This window comes from Dermacentor silvarum, chromosome 2 (genome assembly GCF_013339745.2).
Source record: "Dermacentor silvarum isolate Dsil-2018 chromosome 2, BIME_Dsil_1.4, whole genome shotgun sequence".
Classification (NCBI taxonomy): domain Eukaryota; kingdom Metazoa; phylum Arthropoda; class Arachnida; order Ixodida; family Ixodidae; genus Dermacentor; species Dermacentor silvarum.
The window spans coordinates 245,237,749-245,263,837 of record NC_051155.1 but is presented as its reverse complement, the minus strand read 5'-3'; the positions used below and the strand labels follow the sequence as shown (position 1 = coordinate 245,263,837).

The following is a 26,089-nucleotide window of genomic DNA, read 5'->3' as shown; positions in this document are numbered from 1 at the left end:
CAGTGCAGTATATTTCTCGGATGGCATTCAGTTCCGGTGAAACTTGGTGAGGACAGCTACCCTATTTTACACGGATGTTTAAACGGAAGGTTTATTATTAATACCTGCACACTAGAGTTCTTTTTTCTTTCTCATTTCTTTTTCGAGCAATTGTTTGTCAAATGCGCAATAGAGGCTCCTACTGTCCAAGACAACAAAACGCCTTTCCAGGGCGTTGGTCCCGGATACATTTCAGTAGTAGCTTCGTGCAACAATCAGGTGGATGACAATTTTTCCCTTTCATGATACTGCGCGATTCCGCAGAGCTGATTTGCCAAATTTTACTGATAAATAATGGTATTAGTGATTAGAGTATTAGTGAAACACTGACGTTCGCCACCGTTGTAATGCTTGGTAAGCAAAAATTCTCATCTCAGCTCGAGTCCTCTAATTTTAATCATCTGAGATAGTCGCCACAGAAACACGCGACGAGAGACATAAAGAGCCCAGAAAAGTGTAGCTAAGTCACTACACCCTATGCTGAAACCTCTTTGGTGGGGAGAGGCGTCATCACCATGAACTCTGGCACTGCGACCGTGCCTCTGGAAAGAAAGGCTTATTACATGGATTCGTCTAATCTTCGTGCTTGCCTCTTTAAATGCTCTTATGGTTTTACTTACCAACCTTTAACAGTCCGGATTGACCTGAATTTCTAAGCAATCATATATTTCATAAATGCAGCACGGCAATAACGCTCTGCGCACACGCATAATCATCGCTAATTGTCACACTAATGACGCAATATTTTGTCCTACGTGATCAACTTGCAAAGTTGCAAAGTCCGTTGAAGCCAGAAGGACGAAGTTTAGGCAAATAAATGTCCATTCCCACAGTTCCCATGCCGGCTGGACCACGCTGCTGGTGATTCCCGCAAACACTAGCGCCGCAGTTCCCTCTAGTGATTTTTTAGGAAACACCGTATGGCTTAGATTGGTGACCGCAGTTTCCACTATGTATTCATGCATCGTCATGAAAAAAGACTTGCGTTGATCTTCGCCGACTGCTGACTAGACAAGTACTCTTGGTGAATCCAACAGCATATATATTCAAGCAGCGATGTAAGAAAGATTAAAATTATTTAAATCCTGGGGTTTTACGTGTCAAAATGACGATGTGATTAGGAGGCAGGACGTAGTGGTGGGACTCGTGTTAATTTTTGACCGCCTGGGGTTCTTTAGTGTGTACCCAAATCCAAGTATACGAGCGTTTTGTTTGCATCCCGCCCCCGTCGAAATACGGCCGCCCCGACTGAGATCGAGAACGCGACCTCGTGTTCAGCAGCGCAACACCAAATCCACTAAGGTATACCGGGCCGGCCAACGCAGGGAAGTAGCACGCTGGACATATTCCGACTGTGCTGCATGAATGCTGATCAGATCCTGCGGCCATGCGGAAATGCTTATATAGCCGATGCCGCTGACTACGTCAAGAATCATACAAGGGAGCACGTGCTGCCTTCATGGACAGCACCAACGCGCGCATTACCGTAACTGCGCATGGAAATCTCAATCCCAATGATCGTGCGAGTCAAACGTCGCGATGAGACTGATCATTTAAAATTTTATCTGCGATCATGGATGATGTCTATATATGTAACTAGTTGGGCTAGTTCTTTTGCAAACATAGCTTTGAACGAGCAGTGGCCCTGCCTCTACTTTCTATCGCTTTCTTTCTTTCCTTGCTGGTGTATCATGTTTAGTGCCACAGTGGCGAAATCTGAAGCCCGATACACCACTCTCTTTCAGCTCGATTGAAATATGTGGTAACTGATCCAGTCAAAACAAAAGCTGCTTGACGTTTCGGGTTTCCTACGTAGCTCTTGTTGATATTTGACACGCAATCTGAAGCCGAGTTCACAACCACCGTGCAGCCATGGTGCTGCACGGGAAGCACACGCGCGCAAAATTGCGCGCATTGAGCGGTAACCACATGGAACTCCTTTCCGACGTATTTTCGGCACCTGTGACGAGAGTTTTGTACGGAATCGGAAAAGTCGACAAGTTTTCGTTCTGACTTGGTCAGTCACCCAATTTTTCAGCCACATGTATATTGCAGTGTTACGTGACCAGATAGTGTATTCCCTTCAAGCTCACCCTATTTCACCTTCTACCTGTCCCTTCTCCTCTCCGAACCAACGCTTACAGAGCTGTGCTACCCGGATGAACTGCTGCGTGTGATGGAGGACGACGACTACTGCCGCAACATCGTGTGTCAGGTGCGCCTGAACATGCCGAATGCACACAAGTTCGTGGCTGACATGCTTCGCTGGAGGCGCGCCATGAAGCTGCACGGTGAGCGCGCGCGCGCAAAAGAGCGTACATTGAGCGCTGACCACGTGATACGCATTTTCGCCGTAATTTCGGCGCCTATCGCCCGCTTCCATGGCGTCTTAGCGATCGTCCATTTCACGCTGAGCCATGACGCCGCTATAGTGGCCGATCGAAAGCCATTGCGCGTTATTGCGGAGTCATACGAAAGCATTGCGGCATGGAATTTCTTACGATGCCGCCTAGAAAGATATCACACATTCAATGGGTATATTAGTTCTCTTAAACACCGTTTTCTATGGATTTAAGAAGGTGAGTTAAAGACACGAGAAAGCACCCTTAAGGGTGCAATTTTCCTCAATGTGTATGGAGAGCTGAAATTGTCTTGAACGTGGATCGGTCTAAAGCACGGCTTTAATTAGCTGCGCAAGAAAAGCGAAGACCTAATTACGAAGGTCATTATTTTCCCATAATACATCTTGCACTGATGTTCACTCACGTATAGTACGGAAAGTAAACGAAGAAAATGGCGATTGAAACCGTCGTACGATGAGGGACGACGTAGTCTTCTCTCGAACTTTAGCGACACACGGATACAGTTCGCTTTAGATATAATTATGCACATTAGCGTCTGAAGAGCTTGCGTCTCATTAGACGGAAGAGAGGTCGCCAGGCACATCTTCGAGGCGTTTTCTGGCTATCTGAAAAATATGTCAATCTGAAGCTCCAAACTTTCATCGCTTTCATGCTTTCAACAGCACTGCATCGCTACTCGTCCTCCAGTGCGACTTTTTTGAAACTCTACATCTCCCAGTAAGCACTTTGACGTGCACAAAACACTAGCGGGGTTATAAACGTAGCGAATTGGACGCTCTGACGCCAGGCGGCGACATGACAAAAATACGCATACGATCCTCGTGGTTGCCACTTTATCAATCTAGCAGTCTCATGGCTTCCGGAACATGCGTCCTGAGCAAAATACTTTGTGAAGCCCCTTTTATTCCTCAAGGAATGACTTTTGTGTGAGTTCATTTCTGATTCCCATCCCGCCGCAGATATGAATGTTTAGAAGTTTATATTTATTATATGACAACTGCACGCGATGCAATTCGCAACTAGACGCCAGGGAAACTAAGGAGCTTGTTGAAAGAACTGCTTTGAATTATAAGGAGCATCGCGGGGCATCGACACTACTGAAACAAGATATACAGCACGTTACCTAAGGTGACCAGACGTCCCAATTTAGGCGAAGCACTTCGCGCTTTCATCGCCGTGGTCTCACTGTCCCATTGCTTACGTGTAGGACAGTGTTTCGTCTCGCCTAGGCCTCTCTGGACTCAGAGTGGTCCCGAAATGCCTGCCCTGTGGTGCCGAATCGGCTGTTCACATTTTCGTGTGTGGTCGTGCCACCTTCAAAAAGACTTGAGAGGCAGGCGGAAAGGTGTAACTCTGCCGTAAGTTAGGCAGCACAACCTCTAGTGCGATCTCGTAACGGTTCAGGACCATTCACTTGCCCTCGGCTGATTGGTTAGAGACAGAGTGAGAGAGGAAATCCACGGAGGTTAACCAGAGGCGAGTTTCCGGTTTGCTACCCTGCACCGGGGTGGGGATATAGGGGTTGGAAAGTGGACAATGAGAGAGAGAAAAAAAAGATTTAAAAAAGATTTGCGATTTTGCTTACGAGAGCGCGATTCTGATCAATCCCACAAGTACAAGCGAAAAGTTATCTGTCCTAAAAGGATCACACCTTTCTCGAAACACATGACCACTTACAACTCGTAGGTCCTCTAGCTCCAGCTACAATGGGCATCTCAGTGTTGGCCAACGAGCCGTATACCGAATCCAAAGCGCACTGACCACACCGTCTTGCTTATCGCGCATGGGGTGTTGAAAGCACGTGCAATAATACCGAAAGGCAAGTGCAAGAAAGAGAGACAGAAGAAAGGGGAAAGGCAGGGAGTTTAACCAGATGGGAAGATCCGGTTTGCTACCCTACGCTGGGGAGAGAGGGGAGGGGGAGGTAAAGTGACAGGAAAGTAGAGATAGAGAAAGAAAGGAGCACAGATACGCAATCACAATCGGTCACAGGTCGCACAGCACAGTAGCACTTGCAGCACTATGAACATCTGTCCGGGCTACAGCCGCTTGTCTAAGTCTGTTGCCGTTATAAACTGGCGCAGTGCCCTCGTCGCCCTCCGCTGCGATGGCTCGTGATCTCGGCATTCTAAAATAAGTTCCTCTGTTAGAGGTCTATGTTCAAAACGCGCTATCGCGTGTACGAGCGATCGTCTCTGTAAATTGTAGCGAGGACAGTCACAGAGAAGGTGCTGAAGAGTCAATTTACTGAACAGCTCGGTAAGGAGCGTAAACAAAACTTGGAAATTTAAAAAAAATTAATCTTTCCATTTTAATCTATATACGAACACCTCCCCCTGTCCCGCTTTGACACCCGAGGAATCTGGTCACATCAACGTTACCAGATGCACGTACAATGTTTTGTTAGTTGAAGGGGAAAAGTGGGGTACCACAGCACCACACATAGTTTTAACGCGATGCAAGCATATATAGTGACACTGGCCAGATAATAAATTAGAATGAATTCGTATATGGACAGCCTAAATGCGAGCCATTCTCCTTGAACGACTGCAATTTATTAAGCACAAGCTCTATTTGCTGCGTGCACTCCCTCAGAAAGTGGCGCCCCTGCGCAATAACCGCACCTTTCCTGCACCAGAATCATTCGGAACAGTCCACAAAGCCATCTTTCCTCTAGACCCCAACAAGTGCTGTTATTCCTTATGTATTAAAAAATATGAACGAATATTTGACAACTTCGAATTGTGATTTCTCGAATCGAATTCGTATCAAGTAACAGGTATTATTCTATTCGTAATACAAACTTGGAGTATTCTCGCAACCCTAATTTTTAGGCAACTTCACTTTTGAGCTTCCCAATTCAAATACAAGTGAAATGAAAAAGATCACTCTCATTTTAGGCCTAACGAATTTGCCGGTGGGAAGTTTTGGTTGCATTTAAATAAAAGGTAAGTTAAAGCTTACGCACTGTTCCAAGCAGATTTTCGATTTAAGCCTCCAGCTTTTTACAAAAATTTTCCAGAACCATGAAAGTTCAATAAACTTAAGAAAAATTTTAAAACGCAGTAAAAAAGTAAAAAGACATCAAAATTCCGTAAGCGGACGCCTAAAGCAAACAAAACTGACATAATTACGCACCGCTTTCAAGTACGTCACCAATTTTAAATAGAGCATTTACAAAATTGACTAAAACGTATGATGACTTGATGTAGGCTGTAAACTAACGCATTAGAGTTACTCGCTTCAATTGCTGTTATAGTCCCTTTACGTGGTATTTGTATATATATTTTTATAATTTTTTCATTGTGAGTTACCGGAAGCGGTTGAGCTTGCTGCTTCTATTTGCTTTTTTTTTTCCTTGAAATTCAATAAATAAGAATTTGAAGGTATAAATGAAAAGTCTGTTCCCAACAGTTGTCATAATGAAAAAAATTATTGCAAATTATTCATTCATATCGGCTAAAGCGGTTGCCCAAGTACACAAGTCAGCGTTGGTTCCGAAATAAAACTTTCGCTGATCACTGTTCTGCTGAGAGCCTGGTCTTATTTTTCTCATCGAATTGGCGCCAACCTTTCGCTTCGACAAATAGCTTGATACCGATCAGCGAGACGTTAAGTCCAGCACTAGGTATTGTGAGCGCGATTGGGATTATCAGCGCAAAATGTCTCGGCTTCTTCAACAACAAATCTAGGGTCGTGCCGTGAAAATAAAAACTCAATAACGCACCACCACTTTGCGTGAAATCGCAACGTGATCACAATGTATTGCAGAGCGCCAAAAGAATCATGGGACACGGACACTTGGAGCTGACGTGAACAGCACTAGAGACTTGAGTGAAAGATAACGTTCTGTTCGCTTACGCCATTGATTGTGCATGCTTAATAAATATTATGCAGAACCTACGCATTCCGGGAATCAATGTTATGCGAAGCCTTTTGCCGGTAGCTGGCCATCCAGCATAGTTTAGGGTTCTGTAAAGTATTGCCACATGAACCAGCATGTTTGTAAAAGGCGGGAAAGTGTGGGCGCGATACAAACGTGTGTATGACGACAGCAGCAAGGCTATGGCGACGCGGCCGCGGTGATGTAATGACGGCTGATGTATTGTAATCCGCCGAAGAAACTGCTACGAGTTGCAAGCTGCTCCCTTACAACCTGGATCGAACGCAAAGGCGCTGCTAAAATGCAACACGAGGACAGGGCTGGGAAAAGTGAAATAATTCAGAAGAAGGTGCAGTGTCACATTGCATCACAAAGTACTAATAGGTGCCACATGAGAACCATGGGGAAGATTGACGTACTGCCGCTTCTATTAACAACTTGTTGCAATGCGGCGTAATGCACGCGAAGGACAAGGGTAAGGTTCATCAGAGGTGGTCATAGCGCTAGAAGACACGGACAAGAACAAGAGAACAGGACGAGCGCTAGCGCTCGTCCTGTTCTCTCGTTCTTGTCTGTGTCTTCTAGCACTATGACCACCTCTGATGTATCTAACCAACTAGCCCAAAAAGCCATACTTAAGGGTAAGGTTCTCTTTTTTCTTTCTGTCTTTCTTTTCATCCTTTTGTTCTCTTTTTTTTCTCTCTCTTTAGGACTAAGAAGCGACCAGATCGAATTGTCTTAAATTGCTAGTTCGCATTTCCGCGAGAGGGCTTGAGCTTGAAACTTGAAAACCTGAGCAGAGCGGGACAGCACTCAGCCGACTCTCGCACTATTACAAGTGCTACCTAAAATCCTAAAGCAAGGCGGGCCCAGATCTTTGATGCAAACCAGCTTCTCAAGAGGCGCAATGATGTTTCCTTTCTTTTACTGGCTGCTCTTATTCAGACTGTACTGTCTGGATCAGCCCACGAAAAAAGCCAGATACAAAAACTGTGCGACTCGTGCAAGAATATTTCGCATTAAAAAGCCGAAGCTCTGTTATATGACGTCTGTCACAAGAGAGGCCCTCGACTAAGAGCCTCAAACTTTGTAAATAAAGTGTATCCTACTTATTTCTGTTTATTTCCGGCTTTCTCGACAACATACTTGCATGCTCCCACAAGCATGGATGAGCTTGCTGCGAGTGAGTGAGTGAGTGAGTGAGTGAGTGAGTGAGTGAGTGAGTGAGTGAGTGAGTGAGTGAGTGAGTGAGTGAGTGAGTGAGTGAGTGAGTGAGTGAGTGAGTGAGTGAGTGAGTGAGTGAGTGAGTGAGTGAGTGAGTGAGTGAGTGAGTGAGTGAGTGAGTGAGTGAGTGAGTGAGTGAGTGAGTGAGTGAGTGAGTGAGTGAGTGAGTGAGTGAGTGCGCGAGTGCGCGAGTGCCGTGCGTGGGGGTTAATGGCGTAATTAACACGTTGCGTACATGTATACTTCAACCGCAGAACTTCGAGAGGAGATTCTACCAAGGGCAGTTCTCGAGCAGTGCATCGTCTACCCTCATGGAAAAGACATGGCGGGGTGCCACGTTCGTGAGTTTTCTTCTTAGCCACAGTCTATGATTAAGTTTACGTGAATACGGCAGCTGGCGGGTCGAATTGCTTAGCACATCACGCTATGCTCATTCGACAGCGTTGTACATGTACGTCCTAAACAAGTCGGATCTTCTTTTCAGCAATTCAGTGTTACAACGGCGAGTGCAGGGGAGCACACGCCGAAGCCTAAATTTCCCTCTCTCCTTCAATGCACTAGCGTTTAAACGCACCGCTTGAAATGACTTATATCGTCTCAAACTACTTTCTCCTGTCGCATTACTACGATTCGCCTTCCTAGCGCATTGCCATGAATGCGATGCGTTAGAAACGCGATGGAATGCTCCACTTCCTCCGTTGCATTCATGTAAGCGGCGCTTGACTGCAGGTTGACTGCATTGTTTCTTAAGGGGGAAATACTAATAGTTTCTGAGTGTCCCCTCTTCTGTTTACTACGAAACTGTCTTTACTATCTACGCTTAGCTCGTCAGTTTAAATGAATAAATGAGTTACAGCTACTTAAAGGCCAACTGCAACAAAATTTCTCTTTGGCTAAATTGGTTATCAATGACTACTACAGAGGGTGTCCCAACTATCATGCACCAATGATTTAAAAATATGCACATGTCACGTAGCTGACAGAACCAAGGTAGTTTGCCGTCGCTTGGAGATACTCGGATTTTTTTTGCATTCCACCTAATTACAAATTTAGTCAATTAATTAATCAACTTCTCAAATATTATAATTAGATTAAAATTGTCAATGAGAAAATTGTAGCGCTACCTGAAACACTCCCGATACAGCTTTCTGTTGCTCAATACGTGCTACATAAAAGTGTTTTTTCCGAGCATGAAAGAAGCCCGCGAATACACGCAAAGTACCTCGAGCGGCCAGTCGCGCGGCAATGTTGCAGGGCGGCTACAGCGTATCTTCATTGTCTGAAACTTAGCGTTTTACATAGTCCGGCATATTGACGCAATTTGCCTTTAAAGCTAAATGGTTTATGGTAACCCGTGGCGGGGGTGGGGCATCAAATTCGCGAATAACTAATGTCACAAAATTCGTTACATTTTACGCTGCAGTTTACAGAGTTCCGTTTGTATTCTGCAGCAACCATCAGAACGCAATAGCGCAATACACATTCCACGTTCACGGCAGTCGCCTAAACTAGAAACACATCAATAAACTTTCCTATTTTACGGATTTCCTCGAAAACGAACCTGCGTACGATGGGAAGCTTTTTCTCGTCTTTTCTGCATGGTGACAGTTTTGAGTGCCGAAGGCACCAAGGGCTCCGTTTCTGAACTTGCTCGTAGTGAGTGTTTTTAAATTTCATTCCCTACGCTGAATAGACGTAACGACCACCGAAAGCGGCGTTTTCAGCAACGCGTTGAAAACGCCCTGCCATTTTCCACGCGTCGTCTTCGCTGATGCGTTACGACGGCAGCTCGAGGCAAGCTCCATTATTGTAAACGACTGCTTTATGGCCACCGGCATCGGAGACCTTGTGTTGTACGCATAAAGGAAAACGATGCAGGTTCCCTCGGTCACTCGTGAGTAGAAATGAAGGAGGCGACGAAGTGGGTGTCACGTAACCGCTGCTCACTCGCTTCAAAGCACACTTTATCAGCGGGCGAGTATGCTTAACAGCCACGCGGTACGCGTGCCTTAAGAATCGAATATTTTTTTTGCAAGAGATTTACGTGCATAAACATTTGAGGAACAAGCAAATGCGCGAGCAGCATAAGCGACCACATTTTAGAGCGCGAAAATTGGTGTTACCAGATGTTCCCGTCCCTGAATTTTGCCCGTAGTAAAACGCCTTGCTGACTTCTTGCCAACAGTAATTTGGAACACAGCAGCGACAAATCCCTAATTGCAGTTTTTTGGCCGGACATCTAATTTCTCCTATCGTAACAATAACTAAGGAGAAGTAGCATACCACCGTAATTTCTTAAGATAACACACATCAACACACATTGCATTCTTTGATGTTTGCATCTTCGAATGAAAAAAATGTCACAGTTCGCCCTAAGGGCGAAGCAATGAATGCGATAGCAACACAGCAATGTCATACGAAGTAAGGTGAGCGGCTTTGGTAGCAATATGAATTGTAGTAAACATGAGCTGATTAAGTAAGCAGGTGTGCTGCGGCGTAAGTAGACGACATGAAGAGAGACTCGATGACCACGAGAAGGCGCGTGTGAAACGGTGGTGTTGATGAGAAGCGCTTCCCGTGGGCAGCGCGTGCGAAGGGACACACCTGTAGCGCTGCACTGCCGATCCGGGCAGCATTGCATGTGTAGCGTGCGTTGGAAAATGTGGCCCGACTATTACTAACTGAATGAACAAGCGTGGTGTGAGCGCGCACAAACAAACATGAATAGATCACACTGAATTACTGCAGACAACGACTGTCAAAACGCTTGCAGCAAGCGCATACGCCTGCAGCAGGGCGAAGGTAAGCTGTAGGCGAAGGTGCGTGCGGTCTATCGCTTCAACGGAAACTGAGCGGCGAATGCACAGCGCATAGAAAGGTCAGAGCCGTGTGGAGATAAGAGACGGTGCGGGCGAGCGAAGAACGCGGTTGTTGGCAGAGTAGAAGTGCGCCCCCCCCCCCCTCTCTCCGGCGCTGGCTTCCCGCTTCCTTGCTTGCGCGTGGGAGATTGAGTGCGTTCGCTCTCCGTGATAGCGCGCGTCCCCGCACGCTTCCGCTCGGGCATACGGCGCGCGGCGAAGATTTTATCTATACGGAACCTCACGGCGACGGCGACGCCGACGGCAGAAATCCGGTTTAAGTGTCCATATAATTGCTATCGCAATAAAACACGACAAAAGAAGATCGTAGATGCCTACAGCGCGGTACACACGCAGAGGCACACACACAAAAAAGCACACAGACACAGCGCTGTTTTTGCTCTGTGCGTGCGTGCGTGCGTGCGTGTGTGCGTGCGTGTGCGTGTGCGTGTGCGTGTGCGTGTGCGTCTGCGTGTGCGTCTGCGTGCGTGCGTGTGTGTGTGTGTGTGTGTGTGTGTGTGTGTGTGTGTGTGTGTGTGTGTGTGTGTGTGTGTGCGTGTGTGTGTGTGTGTGTGTGTGTGTGTGTGTGTGCGTGCGTGCGTGTGTGTGTGTGTGTGTGTGTGCGCGTGTGTGTGTGTGTGTGTGTGTGTGTGTGTGTGTGTGTGTGTGTGTGTGTGTGTGCGTGTGCGTGTGCGTGTGCGTGTGCGTGTGCGTGTGCGTGCGTGTGCGTGCGTGCGTGTGTGTGTCTTCGACTCCGTCGGGTCCGCGCTGTAGCCATCTCCGATGTACAACCAACAAGCCGAACTGGTTCCTCTGCTCCACAAAAGAAGGGCATAACACAACACAAGGTGCGGTCGGTGTGTTTATCCGGCGATAAAAACGTCGAAAACAATGTACCACCACGCCGAAATTTCAACCATTCTGAAGTTCCGAATTCCCAAAGTTTCTTTTTGTTAAGATTATGTATACCATTATTAAGGTGAACAAATCGATAACAAAACAATATCATAAATATGAAAAGCACCTCATTGTCTTCCTAGTGCTGGCAGAAAAAGAACTTCGCAGCTTTACAAAATCAGTGGACGGGACAAGAAACCGCCAGACACAGTCAAAAAACAAACACCCCGATAGAGCACAAAGGCATATGTCATTTCATTTATTTTATTTATTGATACTGTCAACCTTATCGTGCCTGTGGCAGGATGGAAAAACAAAGTGCTGACAAACATAAAACATTTCAACTGCACAAGCAGCACGGCGTTGCATATGAACAAAGCGCAAGCAGGCAGCAGAACGCAAAGTAGTCGATCCTAGCCAGAACTTCGGCGCGGTGCATGGCGTCCGGCCGACTCCAAACATTCTACGAAGAATGTAAAAAAAATTAACCATTACAAAATACGACTCTATTGGATACCCAATAGACACTTTGGTACATAACATTCTTCCCCTATTTTTCAGTGGTCCTTCGTAGCAAGAATTACATCAAGGGACTGGCAGACCGTGACAGCGTAAAAAGGATCTTCATTTTCTTCATCGAGCAACTCTTCAAAGAGTGTGGTGCCAAGAAGATAACTGTTCTGATAGACTGCAGCGACATTGGAGTATCGAACATCGTATGTATAGCCTCATACTGGTGGCTTTGTATTATAGTACTACGCGATGGTCACCTTGAATGGATTTAATTCATCAGTCTTACAAATCCTTTGCCAAGCAGCACAGGAAATGCGTTGTTGAAGAAGCATTAGGCAATACAACCGGAAGCAAATGTAAAGCCAATTCGTTAGACGAAGCAAAATGATGTGTTGTACTGGTACATGCTTCTTGGTTTAGTATTTTACCCCTAAACTTATGAACTTGTTTGAGAAACCACGTAATCTGATTTAAATAACGATACTTTAAACCGTAGATATCTGCACTTTCTAGGTGATAGTATAGCGTTTAGAGCCGCTTTGAAGGCTTGTACATGATATCTTAAAGGGACACTAAAGAGAAACAGGAAGTTCAGCTGGAATAAAAGAGGGACCTTCAGGAATGCATGCAGTTTTTGTTGGGTGCAAAAATACGAGTTATTAGCGGAGAAATTCGTAAACAAAGACCAAATATCCCTTCCTCAATTTCTCTCACCCCAGAGTTGGCGCTAAAGCAGTGTCGTCACAGATTTCATTGCTCTCAGCGAATCAGAATGCGCCATGATACGTCACCGCTTGCGTAAACGGCCGAGGCGCTGGCTGCATCATGGCTGCATGCATGGTCGCTGTGTTTGCGTTCGCCGCGATGGATACCGTTGCTGCCGCTGAACCTTGCAACGAAGAGCTCGCCAGGGAAGCAGGACTGCATTTCAGCGATATTCAGTGAAACGGAGCGCGAAATGATCCTCCGTGCTCGAGCGGTAGGTGTTTCCGCGTGCGATGGCGGTGAGCCGCCGGCCGCGCTGGCGGAAAGCAGAGCTTCGTTTTCGTCGATTGAAGGCGAAGCGTCCGGTCCGCCAGGCGACGATGTTCCCGACAGAACAAGCGTAGAAAGTTGCGCACATACTCGGTATGGTTATTTCGTGGCTTTATTTAATGACATTCAGAACTCACCGAGCCGCCAGTTTGCTGCTGCAGGGGCACCGGTAGGGGGTTTGATGAAGGCCGCATTGAGGGAACAGCTGCTCGAGAAAGGACTGGCCTCTGGGGCACGCCAAGATACTTTCCGAGGGCAGTATTATACACATAATCCGAGGGCGAGAAATGCAGAGAGCACACCATCGGTTTCTCTGGCTCTTTTGCCGTTTTATCATCGGCAGAGCACTGAGCCATTGCGAACGCCGGGGAGCCGGGGCTCACCACGCGACACCACATGAAAGGACACAATCGAGTCAACACTGCCGCTGCCCCTGAGCAAGCGCCTTGGGCCATTTATGCAGCCCTCATCACCACACACACGAGGCATTTTTGGCTGTTTCCCGCGAAGTCAACGTTTTTCGAGCCAAGCAACACGCAACAAAACACCGTAGAGCGGAACAGGCGCGCGCGACGATGCATTGACCAAAAACGAAACTACGAAACTATCACGACCGGATGTATCGCCATGGCATTTTTCTTATTATTTAATTTTGTGCTAAACTGGTACTTCCTCGCTTGAAACGGTTTAAAAAGTTGGCAAATGCTGTTTATGTACGTTTAAGGTGTATTTCATTTTACGTTTTATTAACAGCGATAAATCGCTCTCGACCAATCGCGACCGGCCTGCATTTGTAATCTCTGACGTCACGAACGTGTAGTGCGGGAAATTCGAAGGGGCGTCAGCACCTATCCTTCAGTTTTTCGCTATTTCTCGCTTATTAAACATCTGTTTGCAGTAAGAATGGTATGGCTGTGATCGTGAAAGGATAATCTACCATTTAATCTCAACTTCCGGTTTCTCTTTAGTGTCCCTTTAAAAAAGAAGACAAGCGTGGAAAACCAGAGACTGAGGAATGAAAATTTCTGAGAAACCTTATAACTGAAACAACTTATCTTGTAAGTACTGTCTGCTCGGAAATTCAAAATCAGACACCGCTACTTACTGTCCGTCAGGTGGTTGCTACTTTCAATTGCAATAAAAAGCCACAACTAAATATTATTAGGCCGCATTCTCCGTGTTCATATAATATTTTGTTCAATTATTACGGCAAATTGCGTTAGTTGGATTGGATTTCATGGTTAGAAACAAAACTAAGACAAGGGACGAAGTAAGCAGCGCTCGTGTGTACACTTCTTTCTGCGTTCCTTGTCTTATATAGCGATGAGTTCTCTCGTAACTACAAAAATTTTCTCAATTTTGTATCAGTGACACTTACAGAATATGTTTCTATGAATGGTGTCTTTCTACACGACATGCTAACGAACCAACGCAACAACATGAATTTAGAGGGAACACGGTGAACACCAGGAGTGCTATTCTGGACAAGTTCCGCCATATTGTTGAATTCGCCATCTTGTCAGCTCTGATTGGCCCAGAGGGCAGCTAGGCCTCTCCGACTGGCCTGAAATACGGCCCACAGCGTTTCTGGTGCTATGGCGTAGTTCACGGTCTTCGCATAGTGCCAAGATCCCTACCGGTCGTATTAAACTTGAACGCAACCAGCGCCAGCCCCGTGATCGTCATCCCATCTTCGTCATTCCGTCATGTAACGACCACAATGGCATGAGGATGACTGCATAGTGACGACGCAACGACGACGATGGAATGACGACCACGGCATAACGGCAATGGCATGGCGATGATAGACTGACGTCGACTGTATGGTGACGACGGCGTATCGACGAACCAATGACGACGAAGAAATGATGACAACGGCAGCACGACAAAGGCGTGATGACAATGAAATCATCATCAGCTTATATTTATGTCCACTGGGACGAAGACCTATCCCTGCGATCTCCAATTGCCCCTGTCTTGCGCTAGCTGATGCCTACTTGCACCTGCGAATTTCCTAACTTCATCACTCCACCTAGTTTTCTGTCGTCCTCGACTGCGCTTCCCTTCTCTTGGTATCCACCCTGTAACTCTAATGGCCCACCGGTTATCCACCCTACGTATTACAAGGCCTGCTCAGCTACATTTTTTCCTCTTAATGTCAACTAGAATATCGGCTATCCCCGTTTGTTCTCTGATCCACACCGCTCTCTTCCTGTCTCTTAACGTTAGGCCTAACATTTTTCGTTCCATCGCTCTTTGTGCGGTCCTTAACTTGTTCTCGAGCTTCTTTGTTAACCTCCAACTTTCTGCCCCATATGTTAGCACCGGTAGAATGCGATGATTGTACGGTAGAATGCGATAAGAGATAAATGAGATGCGAAAGGCAGGGAGGTTAACCGGAAGGTAGATATCCAGTTTCCTAAGCTCCCTATCAGGATTTGGCAATGCTTGCCGTATGCACTCTAACCCAATTTTATTCTTCTGTAAATTTCTTTCTCGTGATCAGGGTCCCCTGTGAGTAATTGACCTAGATAAACGTACTCCTTTACAGACTCTAAAGGCTGACTGGCCATCCTGACTTCTTGTTTCCTTGCCAGTCTGTTGAACATTATTTTTGTCTTCTGCATATTAATCTTCAACCCCATCCTCACAACACTTTCTCGGTTAAGGTCTTCAATCATTAGCTGTAATTCGTCCCCATTGTTGTTGAATAGGACAATGTCATCTGCAAACAGGAGGTAGCTGAGATATTCACCGTTGATCCTCACTCCTAACCCTTCCCAGTCTAAGAGCCTTAAAACTTCTTTTAAGCAATCAGTAAATAGCATTGAAGAGATTGTGTTTCCTTGCCTGACCCCTTTCTAGGTAGGTAACTTTCTACTTTTCTTGTGGAGAACCAAGGTAGCTGTGTAATCTTTGTAGATATTCACGTATGGCTCCTGTACTCCTTCATTACGCAATGTCTCTATGACTGCTGGTATCTCTACTGAATTAAATGCCTTTTCATATTCTATGACAGACAATTAAATCACTACACGACAAAATTACGACTGTGGAACGACCACAATGGCATGACGAGTACGCAATGACGAATATGGCATGGTGGCGATGGAATGACGGCGACGGCTCGCAGATGGCGGAGTGATGACAACGATGGGTTGATGACAATGGCATGAAGGCGATTAAATGACGATGACAAAATGACCACGGCAGCATGATAACGACGGTGTGTTGTACCTCACGTCCACTTTTACGCGGATCACCAGCCGCCGCAGGTCGCCTCGATTCGCAATCTCCGGTGTTTGTTCACGCTATACACGGTACTGGCCAATTCTCCAAATCTGCAGCCAAGAGCCAGCAGTGATGACAATGGTATACGACGACGTCATGATGTCAGTGCTTTCATTATGAGCCACGCATTTGGCGATATCTATTCGGTAAGACCATAGCCAGTATATAGCAGCGGCGGGAAAGTCGATCCAAGATTCCAAGAAAGCTTCTCTTTATTACGATTACGAATCGTAGCAATAGCAAAGATAGCAAATGGCCAAGTAGGACAAGTACGGGCTAGGACACACCATCAACAATAAAGAGAGCATTTACAAAAGGCGTGAGGAATCGGGCATAGCACTACGAAAAAATTCTTAGAAGCTTACGTAGGTATAAAGGCAAGTGACGCGGCAACAGTATTATAAACTTGGCACACAAAAAATGTTCGCAACTATACTGAGTCGTGCCGTCGATAGGCATCGTGTAGAAAAGAAAACCACCATAAAATTAACCGTAACTTTCTTTTTTTTTTATCTTGCAACTTTTTTCCGGTTCCAATATTAGGAAAACACACATAACTTCGAAATAAAGATATTTCGGCTTCGAGGAGGCTAAACCAAAACATTAAATTTTCGCTCCCATTAGAAGATCTATGAATTGTCTTTTCTTTTTAGATTTTAATGAGCAAGTCCCGACAACGTGAAAAAATCTAACTTATATTCGGCTTTCCCACGCGTTAAAACTTCCGAGGCATCTAGACCGCCATAGCAGTGCAACGTTTGTGAAAACATGTTAAGAGCATCACGAGGTGTATTCACCTCTCACAGCAGCGACCTCGTGATTTCATATATTAAACATAACCTGCACTCTTACTGCATTCTCCTTATTGTTGTTTTTCTTCTGCAGGATGTAGACCTTCTCAAGTTCGTAGTGGATGTCTTCATCTCAAGGTACCCCATAGGACTCGGTAAAAGACCTTCCTTCACCTGAAACTATCTACTCAGTTGCCCGTTGACAAAGCTCCGATGCAGCTAATAGCAAAATAGTAAAGCAGGCTGCTTATGGCCCTGACGGAGGCGAACACACGCAACGACTGAATGGAAAGAGGCCACGAACCTTCATGGAGTCTCGTTAGCAGAATCTTAATTCGACAACGTAAAGGGCACTAACGTACTTTTCGTCTCCTTTTAAGAAAGTATTTTAACGTTGTAAGTCATTCTTACGTGTATTTTCTTTCTTTATTTTCCATTGCTTTGGTTAGAAATGTTGCTATTCGTTGTTATGGCCGTTTACTCAACGATGAGCAATGTGAAAATAGGCCACCTAAGGGCGTGCTATCCCAATCATCAAAAATAAACTCCACTATGGAATGCATGAAATAAACAAAATAAATGAAAAAATGAGAAGGAAAATAAGAAAGGAAAAGTAGGGAATAATACAGCATCACTTAATTCCAGCATTACCTGCAGAATAAAGAGCGCAGCCTGCACCTACGCCATTCTTCAACATTCACATCTCCAAGATATTTGTTTTCTTTAACATAGCTTTCTAGTTTCATCTGTTGCTATGCTTAAACCTATGCATTGTTCATGTTCTTGCCAAACCTTGCGTTCTATATTTCGGTGGTATCTAAACCTGCGAAACCTCCAATTGTATGAGCGTTGGTATAAATAACTAAATAAATAAATAAATTTTGTAAAGGAATCGAATAACATGGTGCTGCAAGGCCTCGGAGAACAGTCCAATTCCAGGAACCTGATCTGATATGTCTCGAGCCCGCAGAGTTGGTGGCGCAAGGCTGCTCGTTTCGTCTCCTTCAGCGTTCACCGACTAATATCTCTGTCCCTCGATACTAAACAGAAAACTTAGTTCATTCATTCATTAACAAATAATTATTGATAGCTACACGGAGAAAAGCATTACAGTTTAACTCTCAGCTAAAATAGCTTCTGTCTTAACTATTTTACCGCCATACCTCCTACCAACAAAAGCTTCAAAACCGAAATTTCTAGTCGCGCTGCAATACAGAGAGATGAGGCGACTTCCTTCAACGACAAGCGTCGGGAAAGAAACGTCTCTTAAGACCAAAGGCTGCGAAGAGTTGTAAATTGAAGCACGTAACAAACGCGTTAAGAATGTTACCAAGCGACTAATCATTCACCAATAGATATGCATTTCGTACACAGTATTGAAGGCGCAAGGAAAAAAAAAGGTTTTGTGCTAGGACTGTTCTTAAGGGCAGATGTTAGCCAACCGTGATGTTTTAACGAAGGCGCCTGGCCAATGGCAAACAGTACTTTCGAACAAAAAGCTTTGTGGATTTGCCCTCAGATGCACAACTGGCGGGAAAAGAGAATGAACAATAATACTCCATGGACAATATTTTGTTTTTTGAAAAGAAATGCAAAGCCTAAAACAGAATGACATATGCCCCATACATTAATTGAACTAAAAAGCGGCACAGCCGTGAAGCCACATCTGCAGGGGGGAAAAATAATTCGTACACTTTCTGTTTTTCCAGGAAATGCACTAATATACAACATGCCATGGTTGCTTAACGGTAAGTTTGTTGTTGACTTAGTGCTTCGAAGCATGTTTTCTTGAATATGTTGCTTTACGCCGAGCATAATGATTATGATACGGAATGTTCGTAAGGTGATTTATTTTGCATCCAAAATTGATAGGTGTCTTTAAAAATGTGCGCACGCTTGGCAGTCATCCGAAGGCTGATAACAGCATAGCCATGTAGTTCCGAGTACGTAAGGATATAGGTGCTAATTTTCATATTTGAACACTTTCGCAAATTTACGTTTTAACTGCACATACAGCTCCGTTCTTTTCTCTCTTCTTTTTTTAAATACATTGTGGCGGATGTTTATTTATTCATTTATTTTATTTTTACATACTGCAGCCATATTTAGGGCCATGTCAGGAGTGGGGAACTATACAATCGTGCAGCATGAAAACGGTACAAATATGCACAGCACTACAGAGAAAAAAAGAAAGAAACGGATCAGCAACACACAAGTTCGAGCAAGAAATTGCCCAACAGGAGAGAACGAATGGCTCCAGCCAGCAAGTTCCAATATTCGATAGTTTCAGGGGAAAAAATACGACTTTAGATTTAGATTTAAGGCAGAATGTTTAAATACGAGGTATAGTTGCTATTTTAACGATGGTAGATGAACCTGATGAGCAAATACAATATTGAGTACATACAACCTTAAATATCCCAGGCTTAACAAGGCTGCATGTGTGCATGATATCAGACACATCTTGTATACCAGAAACGGGTCAGATCAACGGTTACCATTACCCAAACCGCCAACCGCTATTCATGCCGTACTGCACATGGGCTTCTATATGGAGTTTTAATTTGGATTAACTACTAGGACGTTTAAGTTCAGATTGAGCCTAGATGTGCTTTCAATATTAAAATGACGGATGTATTAGCCACAGGCGATAACTTACATCCGAACCCTTACACTGAAGCAGTAGAAACTCCACTTCCCGTAGGTGGACGAAAACCGGAAATCGCCGGTTACTATGGCACACGGTGGAAGAATAGATTAAGGTGTCTGAACGGCGCCGTCTGTCTGCAGAGCGAGCTGACTACAACTCAGTTCGGGCTTCCTTCCTTTGCCGGCAGGAGCGCTGCAGTGTTGGGGGGGGTCTAGAGTTACTGTATACGCTCTAGGGGGTCATCTAGGGGGTCATCATTTTCTGTCGTCCGCTAGTGGCGTGAAGCCCTGCGCTCACGAATTTCGCTGTAAAATGGCCTTAAAACGCACGACGTTACTTTTTCGGTGGCACTACTGGCTCTTGCCGATTGTGTTACTGCTTTCCGTGCTATTTGCGAAGAAAATTTGAATATGCGACTAGAAACCAGCTACTGAACTCTCTCTTTCATCTTGATTTGCAGTGCGGTCATCCATCACCGTACAACGTCTTAGTGGTTTCAGCAAGTTTTCCACCTATGCTTGTCTAGATGTGCTTGTGTTGCATCTGATGTGAAAACTGCTGCACCGTAGCCTCGATTGGGCGTTAGCACACAGGCAGTGATAGAGAGAGAGAGAGAGAAATTTATTTACAGAAAGGCAGAGAGGTCGGCCTGAGCTGTAACTTGCTCTGGCCTGCTACTCTACACTGGGGAGAAGGGACGGGGAGGAAAAGGGCTGATGGATGATAATGATAAGAGGAGGAGGTGTGTATGTACAATTTTACAACGTTGTGGCATCTCTAAAGGCAGTGATAGAGATGTACTGAGCTGAGCAGGCGATCGAAGCCATGGGCGCATTTTCGTTTAGATGTACGAGAACCTTCGAATTGTCTCATTTGCGAGTACAGCTCCTTTTTACACCTTGTTGTGGTCACAAACAATTGTTATAGCATTGTTCTAGCTATCGCGTGCATCATTAAGACATTAAAAGTATGCAGAAACTCCACTGGAGTTGTCTAAGTATGCGTAAGGATAGGTCCAAATTTCAAATTGGCCCACCCCTAAATTTAAGTTGGCCCACCCCAAATTTTAAGTTAGCCCACCCCCTAATTTAGGTTAGCTCACCCACAAATTTCAAGTTGGCCCACCCCCAAACTTCAGCGGCCTCCCCCCACCCCCTGGTGGTGGTTGGTGCTGGTGGGTTGTAGCAACAGGCGGGTTTAGCCTTGCGATAAAGGCCGGCAATTGCTCCTCCCGTACTATAAGCGTCCCCATGAATTTTCTATGGAGCCCTGTGTATCCCTATGGATATTCTCACTTATCAATTTTTCTTTTGGTTTCAATTGTTCGTTATCGCTCATAAGGCTACAAATCATCTATATTTACGCTATTATACCGAATAAATGGGCTAACTTCGTTTATTGCCCATTTGTGTGCAGACACAAGGCACACTTACTGACTATCGATTCTTTACGCGAGCGCATGTTTGAGGATCCCCGCGCGCCGCGCCAGCTGCTGTGGTGGACCCCCACCCTATGATCGGTCCCAGCTGCCGAGAGAGATTTAAACCACGACCGAAAAAATCGTATGCGCTGCAGTCTTGTTGAGACACCTTAATCTATTCATCCACCGTGTTCTGGCAGATAGTTGAGTGTCACTAAACAAGGTGCAGACGTTTATTTTGAGAACAAAGTGCCAATTAACTGACAAGGGACGGACTGAAGCAGATAGAACCGAGCTATTTTCTTGCTTGCTTCGCTTCGCCCCTTGTCTGTCGACGCTTTGCTCTCAAAATGAGTGTATACCAACTCGCCGTATAAAGGTGCATGCGAACAGAGTACGTACGGTGTGCTTATCGTCACTTTGATTCGTATCCGTGCAGCTATCCTGAGAATGATCAAGAGTTTACTTCCCTACGGCGCCGAGAGACTGAAGACGGTCAACAAAGACGACATTCAGCAGTACATCGACGCCAAGCACCTTCCCGTCCGTATGGGTGGAACGGTGAGGACGACGTGCTCACTGACGAGAAAACGAGCAACTACGGCGCTCAGAGGTTTACAACTTTACGCGAAATGAAAGAATGGTGTGCCTGACAATCAGATCGTGCTTTTGACATGTAAAACACCAGAAGTTTTAAACGAAATATTTTTACTGCACGCCCGCGATTATGAATCCATCAGGACGTTTGTTCGTCAGTTGAGCTATTCGCTATAGCTTATTGTTGAAAAAAAAAATCCTTCATCCTTCTGTGAACGAACGTGCGTCTAGAAAATGGAGGAAAACAAGAGACGTAACTAACGTCAGTAAGACTCGGTTCACTGAATTACTGGCGCGATGCGAAGAACAGGTCCTCCTTATCTGGTAAACACATAAAAAATTGAAAAAAAAAGAAAGCACTTCATGGGTGTCTACACAGTCCGGCCTGAAGTGGAGGTCACTAACACAGAGCATGCTTCGACAGAAAAGGCCTGTGCAATTTTAATGTACCACGAAAATGAACTGATTACACTTAAACAACTATAAATGCAATTGCTCCAGTTTCAGCTCATGCATTTATCTTTACTTTATCCGTCTCTCGGCTTCATCTAGGACACCTACGAGTACAGCTACGTCCCGGGAAGACCTCTTGGAGATCGTGCCCGCTACTAGTCACAAGTCGCTCGCAACCGCATCAGAACGACTACCAACTACTGGAAGTGTGCGATTAGTGTGCCCAGAAGAGCTGTGCGGAAAGACAGTGTGGAAAAGCCGCTTCCAAATATTCTCCATTATGTACCTCACGACCCTCCGCAGGACAGCTTCATCAACTCATCGAATAACAACTGCGGCGTGTTGTGAGATCCTTGAGAACATGAAAACGCCGACGTAATGATTGCTTTCCGCAGCAGGCGAAAAGCAATCATTATGTTCCTTTCTCTACTAAGAGGGAATCGCATCGACGGCCAGAAGAACTTCATGATGCTCTAAAGAGATTTTCTTGCAATTGTTGACTAAATAAAAAATAACAATGGCACAGTGATGAAGCTATTTGCCTGTATGTACTTCGGCTCATTAAATGGAGAATTTCCATCCACCCAAGTGTGGCACACGAAGCTACAAAGGAAACACACGTGGGTTTCTCAGACACAAAGGTTCGCAGTGGAGCAAAATTTTGTCCTGATCCGGAGATCGAACCAGGGACCAGCGCCTTTCTGCAGAATTGACTTCCCATATTCAGTGTCCCTGTGCTTAGAGTTGCGGATCAATTCGCCCTCGCGCTGCGATCTGCTGGCCTCCTGGTTAGCTCAGATGGCAGAACGACCGCTCTCGAAAGTTGTTGGTCCCGAGGTCCATCCCATGGCGAGGACGAACTTCTCCGCAACTGCGAAGCGTTCTTTCTGAGAAAACCTGTGTGGGCTTCCTTCGTGCTACAGTTGGGTGCATGACAATTTTCCATTTCATGAACCTTCGTCCACCTTGCGGGCTTCCGCTGAACTGATTTCTACCTATGTAATGTGGCATTGCGAACTTCTTATCGCTATCTTTAATAGTTATAGTTCATATGGTGTGCGTACACAGCATTTTTGTTCCCTATTTTATTTGAACCGATGCGAAAGCGAATAAAAGCGGACATAGAAATCTCTACTTCATCTATTTTCGTTTCTGCAAAGATTTAGCGTGTGTTTTCCGGCTAAAGTCACTTTCGTAGAATAATAAATGCTACAGAGCTAAAATAGCTAGAATCAGTGAAATTGTGCAAAATCAGTTTGGCAACTTTAATGAAATGCGGCGCTGTGACGAATTTCCTCTGCTGGTAGATGGTATTCTACTGCATGACGTCAATTATTCGAGGAGGGGAACATTAACACAGTAAGTATACCCTTACTAAGCAGATTTTTGTGAAAGAACTTTTAAATAATCACTCCAGGACCCACGTTAGAATTGAGGAAGTTAGGCCGCGGATTCGCAGGGCATGCCTACTGGAAAGAAAATGTGAAAATAAAGAATCACCTTTGATTTACGTGCCCTTCGACTTGCGAAAAAATGCCAAGTTTCCTCATTCATTTTTGAATTAATCGTTTTTTAAGTAGTGCAGGATAAATTTAACTGAAACGCCAATGTATTTCATCGCACTTGTGAATGTAGGCCCGAAAACTGGTGCCAACCTTATAATTTCTCCTCAGAGGGACCCTCCTACGGTACACGCTCTGAAAACTCACAAGCTCCACTTAGTAAATCGTAATACACGTACTTAGGTGATTAGGTTTTTTTTTTTTATTTGGTGCATAATGCCAGCTCTACGCAGTTCCGAGTACAGTGGACAAATAAAGAAAAGTTACTATTTCAACGTTACAGTACAGAAAGGTTGCACAATGTCAGCATTTTGCATGTGGTAAACCGCTACTCGCTGTTATTGTTCTTGGAAAAAAGAATAAATCGGAATGCTTGAACCTGTCGGTTCTAAAGAAGTAGGGTAACAGGAAATGCAGGTCCACGCTTAATGCGTTCGTCATTGATATGGGTTAACAGTTATTTAGAGAGTTTTGTTAATTATTTCTGAGACGACAGGGAACGAGCGTGAGAATGGAACGCGGTGCTCTGTGAACATTGTAAGAACACATATCCTACGTTCTCAGTCAAGTGGTCCCATAAACATGCCAGATAACCGACATGAGCTGGATCAAAAGGCGATAAATCCCAAGCGGGAGGTCCATTGATGTGGCTCTTCGTGCACTGAAACATTTATGCAATTAAGTGCTCGAAGTATGCCGTCCACCGTGAGCGCACAGCGCACAGCGCATGGCAACGGCAGTGCGGCTAGCGTTAGTGTTTCCTGAAACTCCGCGGTGACACATTGGAAGAAACCTTAACTTCAGCTCATCCCTTCGGAGCAACGGTTTAGAATAAGTCTTATTAAAGATTCATGTGACCTACGTTTTTCTGCAACCCGTAGTTCTTGCAGAACTATCTTGGCACCAACACGAAAGAAGCCATTCAGCGCATTGTAAACCTCTGGAGAAAAATAAACAGAAACTTTAAAGAAAAATATCGCATACTACGGAGAGGTGCGTCATTGTATATGATGTCAACGCAAAGTTTCACATCATGGTGCGCATATGCGCAAGTATTGTGAATGCATACATAAAGGCATCTCAAGTACAATGCCGCTGGCACACACCTGTCTGCAACCAGGACCCCTGTCATATGCCATAGCGAACGTCAGCGTAAGGTTGATTGATAGTTTCTTTTGTTTTCCCGTAATCCGGCCTTCAGTGCGCGGCGGAACCTATGGTGGACGCCCTGTTGGCATCAAACAGGATGTCAGCTGGTTTTCTGAAGCGATGCGTCTTGACGTGACATATTTCTTGGTTTAGTAAGCTAAGTTCACTTGATGCCGATCAAGGTACAAAAAGGTAAATTGGCAGAACTAGGCCAAAATGTGATTTATCCTATTTCCCTGACTTTTTGAAAAACTTTGAGACACAGGAACTGCGGAACCATGTGAGGAACGTAATACTTGCGTTCTTTGCATGCGCTCTTTGTCCATCATGGGCCCTTTCGCCGTAAAACACCATTAGGTACCAATACATGTGTCGGCGAAACATTGCGTCACACGACAGTCCCAAGGATCTCCGGCAGTGCGCCTTTAAATATGAACGAGCTTCGATATTTTCTCTTCCAGATAATTCTTGTGTAGGCCCTAAGTAGACGAAGCATTGACCTTGAATACCTGAATCTAACGGGTGCTTGCGTGGTGAAGAATTATCATACTTTTACAAAATGTTGCAATGCATGAAGTCTTCTCCTCACCCGGCGTGGTGACGTCGTCGCTTTGGCGATGCGCTGCGCTGCTAAGCGGCTAAGCCCCGGGGGCGCGGGATCAAATCACGGCAGCGGCAGCCGCATTTCGATGGAAACAAAATGAAAAAAAAAACTGTGTACCGTGCATTGGGTGCACGTTAAAGAGCCACAGGGGGTCAAAATTATTCCGAAGTTCCCACTAGGCCGTGCCTGATAATCGTATTGTGGTTTTGGCACGTAAAACTCTAGAATCTAATTTTTAGGTCTCCTTGTGAACGGCAAAAACACTGATTTCGATGCAGACGTGACGAGAGAAACTTACGCACGGGCACACTTCTCGTAAGCGCTAATCGACGTCACGAACAACACGGGTCCACTGATTCAACGGGCAGCAGAGACGTTGTGACGCCAACCCTTCATCAAAGCGAGGCACCGTGCTTCGTTGTCATGCTACCTCGCGAAAATTAGGGCATCACTGGACCTACTCTATCGACACTGCAGTCCTCGAAGTCAAGCCAAAACATTAGGCACGACCTTGAGCGAAGAAAACCCGGTCTACTGCAAGGAAGCACTCCCTCGTCGAGAACGCAAGGTGCGCGCAGCCGCCGGCCGTCTTGACAGACCGCCGCCGATCTCTGCTCGCGTGCGAATCGACATTCACTTTCTCTCATTTTTTTTCTCTTCCGCGAAAACAAGGCGAACGGTATAGGGCGCGAACAATGCGGCCATCTATCAGGCGACGTGGGCCCGTGGCCCAACGGCGCCGGAGTCTCCGCGACGCGAG

At 45.4% G+C, this 26,089-nt stretch overlaps 1 protein-coding gene across 2 annotated transcripts in view; it reads left to right on the top strand.

The window, feature by feature from the left end:
- The window catches only part of LOC119443025 (motile sperm domain-containing protein 2), a 32,001-nt gene extending 8,836 nt beyond the window's left edge, over window positions 1-23,165 (top strand). Inside the window, exons 2-8 of one of the 2 annotated variants that reach the window (XM_037708145.2) lie at window positions 2,184-2,330; window positions 7,764-7,850; window positions 11,826-11,980; window positions 16,989-17,049; window positions 18,604-18,642; window positions 21,404-21,525; window positions 22,114-23,163. In XM_037708145.2, coding sequence (XP_037564073.1) covers window positions 2,184-2,330; window positions 7,764-7,850; window positions 11,826-11,980; window positions 16,989-17,049; window positions 18,604-18,642; window positions 21,404-21,525; window positions 22,114-22,173 — 671 coding nt within the window. In that variant the 3' untranslated portion in view covers window positions 22,174-23,163. Of the gene's footprint in view, window positions 1-2,183; window positions 2,331-7,763; window positions 7,851-11,825; window positions 11,981-16,988; window positions 17,050-18,603; window positions 18,643-21,403; window positions 21,526-22,113 lie in introns of both variants that reach the window. The other variant, XM_049662548.1, reaches the window with a different exon arrangement.
- The last annotated feature ends 2,924 nt before the right edge of the window (window positions 23,166-26,089 follow it).